This window comes from Aedes albopictus, unplaced genomic scaffold, assembly GCF_035046485.1.
Source record: "Aedes albopictus strain Foshan unplaced genomic scaffold, AalbF5 HiC_scaffold_981, whole genome shotgun sequence".
In the NCBI taxonomy this organism is placed as follows: domain Eukaryota; kingdom Metazoa; phylum Arthropoda; class Insecta; order Diptera; family Culicidae; genus Aedes; species Aedes albopictus.
In genome coordinates this window covers 1,417-6,207 of record NW_026917844.1, presented here as the reverse complement: position 1 = coordinate 6,207, position 4,791 = coordinate 1,417, and the positions used below count along the sequence as shown (strand labels likewise).

Sequence of the window (4,791 nt, the reverse complement as noted above, 5' to 3'; positions counted from 1 at the left end):
GCACTATAGGATATCAGGCGGACAAAAATCAGAAAAGTGACTTCCACCAATGCTTGTTCTGAAATTTTCTATCAATAATAAACATATCTAGATTGAGTTTAAATAAGGGCGAAAGTCGAGGGGGACGACACATCTAAATCGTCCAAAAGATGCCGATGTAGATGCATCCACTTTTTTAGATCAGTGTGCAATTATCAGATTTTTCTATCTTCTTTGCACTGCATCCACTTTCAAATCCTGCCGAGCGCTGCTTTGAGATGGTTGAGATGGAAGGAGATGTGAATGGATTGAATGTAGATGAGCGAAGGCCAGTCCAGTGAAAAATGTGAGAAGGGTGTAATTGATTTTACAAATAAATGCGTTAGCACCTGTTTCGACTTCATTCACGCAATTAAGTTCAATTACACATAAATTAAATATTTATCCAAGCAAATTTGAGCTAAGTTGCGTAATTCTATAAAAATAACCAAAAATTAAGCGTGAATGTGAGCTGGTGCAAAAATAATAGTAAGTCTCTTTTCACATAGTATGCTAGAATTCTTAAATCAAATGTATATAGTTTTTTCAAACGTTTCCAAAACACAAAACCTGTAGTTCCTTTGTAGAATACCAGAGAATCCATTTTCTCTGGAGAATACATTATCCAGCTATACCATGAAAATTTCCAGTAGCTCCGAAAAACCCCCAGTATTTTTTTTTCTGGAAACTTGTTCAGTGATTCCTACTGTGGATCCCCCCAGCGAGCAGCCCTCTAGCATTTCCTTCTGGCGAATCCTCCAGTCGGAAACTTTCACTTTTAATTTCGAGATAGCTTAGGTCTTTCCAATAATTATTCGGTAATTCCTTCCTGAAATTTCCAGCTATTTTTCAGCAACTCTACAAAAAATTCATCATCAATTACCTGAGGCAAATGCTTCCGGAGAATCCGTACAGCACCATCCTGCATTCCTGCAGCAATTTCGAACGGGGGATTATCCATCAATTTATTACAGGAAACAAATACAAATGCGATTCCTTCCGATCAATCCAACAACCTTTGCTCCCAAGAATCCATCATCATTCTTTCGTGTAAATCCGTCAGCTACTATCTCCCGGAAAACCTCTGGCCATTCCTTATGGAAAAACTTTCAGCAGTCCTTTCCGGTCAATGCTCGGGTCAATGCTCCATCAATCCCCTAGGGAAATTCTCCAATAGTATCCAACTATTACCTACACTCAAATTAAATCACTGATAGAATCTAAGTGCAGAAAGCACATAGATTACGAACGAGAGAAAAAAAAAATCATTCTATGTGCAACTATTAAAAATTAAAAGTTACTGTATTAAATTTCATTCTTTCCATAATAAATTTAGAGTGTAGCTACATAAAAAGCAACCCTGTCAACATAAAATCCAAACAGAAACATAACAAACGTGAACAAACATGGCGCGCGCAGGTGATGAACGTTTTGTCGCGGAAAACTCCGAAATTTCAAACGTGGTGCTGAAAGAATTGAATTTGCCAGCCGAATTACTTGCTGTTTTTGAAGGTAACTAGTTATTTTATTATTCAAAATTTAAAAACATTTCCAACTACGTAGATCTATTGTATTTTCTTTATAGAATTGAGCTACAACGTCGACCGTTTCTCCACCGTCACCAAAGACGAACTTATTAAAGATTTGGGAGCTGCCGGATGGAGCTGCGACTGGGACCTGCTTTATGACCGGATAACAGCCTGGCGGAAGCTGAACGTGAGTCAATTCAAATAACCTACTTTTGGATCTTATTTATCATTTAACATTGATACAAATTGCAGGGTTTCGATTTGATCACTTTCACCAAAGTGGAAGTTTTGGAGGAGTGGGTTTGCAGTGAGGAAGTGGAAGCATCGGAACAGACACTATTCGACCCTGAATTGAGAGAATCATCTGAGAGATTGACTTTCTCACCCGTCGTATCTGCAACTGGGACAATTGGATCGGTCGTGGCATCGGTGGATCTCCCTGGACCATCATCTTCATCGTCAGTGCCATCGGCGGATCTCCCTGAAACATCTTCCTCGTCGGCCGTGGAATCGGCTGATCTCCATGAATCATCATCGTCGGTCGTGACATTGGCGGATCTCTCTGTATCATCATCTTTGTCGGCTATACCATCAGCGGATCCTCGGGTGGATCTCTCTGGTTCGTCGTCTTCGTCGGCCGTGGCATCAGTGAATCTCCCTGAACCATCAGCTTCGAGGGCTGTGACATCGACGGAACACCCTGGACCATCATTTTCGGCACAATCGGTGGTTCCTCCTAAAGGTAAAGGACCAGATGAAACTCGAGACTTGGATACGCCTTGTTCATCATCATTCTTTGGCCCACGCGACCTTGAAGTACTCCTTCGCAAATCTCTTAGTGGAGAAGCGCTGCTGGCAAGGGCTCCTAAGGGGCCACTGACGGAACGAAGCCAAAAAGATCTAGCGGAAATCATCGCCGAGCATCATTTGAATGCTCGGCTGAAGACAACGGAGCGGGTATTGGACAGCTATGCGGAGTCAATAACGCTGTTGTTCCGCCAGGAAAAAAAGGTAAGCGAATGGGTTTTAGTAATCTTTACAAACCTAACCTCTTATGTCTGCTATTTCTTCTATTCCACAGGATTGCTACTACATACCACGAAGCGGCGAGAAAAGAAATCCGGGCGGCAAGATTTATAATAAAATTGCAAACCTGAAACAAAAAAGGATCAAACGAGACAAGTATGAGGAGGACATTGAAGCCAAACGACAGAAGCACAACACTGGCTCGACAGGCGTAGACATCGAGTTGGACGCCGCGGCAGAAGCAGCCTTTAATTGGTTGAGACTCAATACGCAACCATGGCAAACAACTGTTAACCAGTGGAAAGCTTCTTTCAATCGAAGACGTCGAGATTTGCAGAAACCAGCACTGCTCGCTAATGTAGATGGGATATACCGTCACTACAAGGACCCTTATGGATTCCAACTGGTAAGTTTTATTGTAGATTTCTTGTAATACGCGAATTCACACGTTTCCCCGAAAATGCTGTCCAAAATATACAAAATGGATTGGTGGACTGAGATACGCCCTACCAGCGATCGAAACATGTTTGTTTGCGAAAAGCCCTTAGGACCTTTTCACATGTTATGCTAGAATTGCGTCCAGTGTCATTAAGCTTGTCATTAACCGTCATCAACCGTAATGATTAAAAACGTAAACATTTGAATTTTTTAAGTAAATTAATTAAATCAATTAACTAGTGGGTGGCATCACCAAAAATATCCAGATCTTTCCGACTATGTATTGTTCTAAAATTTAACTTACGTGTATGTAGTTTAAGAACAAAGTTTTGTGTAGTTTTTAAATAATACATTTTAAATGTTTCAGATCGATGAAGACTTCGACAGGTTGTACAATATTACTACCGATGACCCGATCGACAAATGGAATCGCTCATTAGCAGGACTGACCGTTCGCCTGTGTCAACAATACAAGGACGGAGCGTCGAACAAGCTTGTGGATTTACTTCGGAATGGTGCAAGTACGGGTAAGATAAAACAACTTCCAGCGGTTGTAATATCATAACTATCAAAGCACTGTGTAGAGGTTGGGATCCATTGAGGGAACATCAATTGCATTGCTGCACAGCAGCTCCTGGCACACAGGAAGACCAGTTGCCACAAAAATCGGTTATTTTTAACTATTATTAATAAGGGGCTGTTCATAAACCACGTAGGCCAACATTTGGTCATCTCAGACCCCCCCCTCCTCCCTTGTTGGCTTTTGTCCATACAAAAATTTGAAAATTTGTATGTAGCGTAGACTTTGGCCAGACTCACACCACCCCCCCCCCCCCCCCCCTCCGCTCCCCACAAAAAGTCTACGTGGTTTATGAACAGCCCCTAAATGTAAACACTCAAAAGGTTCACTATCACTATACTGTCCCCACTCGCATAACAGTCCCATATGAATGGCACTGTCCATAAACTACGTAGACTTTTTTTCGGCCATCTCAGACCCCCCCTCCCCCCTCGTAGACTTTTGTTCATACAAAATTTTCAAAATTTGTATGAAGCGTAGACTTTGGCCAGACCCCCCCGTCCCCCCCTAAGAGTCTACGTAGTTTATGGACAGGCCCAATAGGAAATCCAGCAAAGATGGGACTGTTATGCGGGTGGCGTCAGTATAGGCATCGTCAGTAGCGAGTCAGATAACACGGGAATCAAATGGGGAGTCCAAAGTGCCAAGTTAAATATTTGTAAATAATCCTAAAGGCAACATCGATGTATGTTTTCAAATGCATATTTCATTGGCTTAGGTTTATTATTGTTGCATCTTTGACGGTTTTAACATGAAGAGGGGAAATTAAACATACATATTATAAAATTTTACTTTAACATGGGAGGTCGGTTGGAAATGACCAAAGTAAATTATATGACATTTCCTATTTACTATTAGCACGAATCAAGTATTTTTATACATTGCAATTCTTATTCTTTTGGCATTACGTCCCTACTGGGACAGCAACAGCTTCTCAGCTTAAGTGTTATATGAGCACTTCAACAGAGCTTATTCTGTGCCAATTGAAGTAATGATCCTCGACCGGATCGCAATTCGCTGTAACTATATGGGCCTTTTCACTGCACTTATTTCTTATGCACTTATTCTTTGGAGAATAAATGCGATGACGACACCGTCTCAGTTTGATGCAATGCATGGCGTGGGGAATGCGCAATACAGCATCCGCTCGATAACTGGCTACTGTAAAACTGGACTGGATTTTAACTGGGCGCTCGATAA

The 4,791-nt window shown here is 41.6% G+C and overlaps 1 protein-coding gene across 1 annotated transcript; it reads left to right on the top strand.

Moving 5' to 3' along the window:
* Positions 1–1,349: 1,349 nt before the first annotated feature.
* Positions 1,350–3,538, top strand: LOC109419735 (uncharacterized; the record flags this gene model as incomplete). The annotated part of the gene is made up of 5 exons (XM_062844103.1): positions 1,350–1,530; positions 1,604–1,734; positions 1,800–2,558; positions 2,629–2,979; positions 3,379–3,538. Coding segments are annotated over exons 1-5 (1,507 nt in total), but the record flags the coding sequence as incomplete, so codon positions are not given.
* Positions 3,539–4,791: the final 1,253 nt, after the last annotated feature.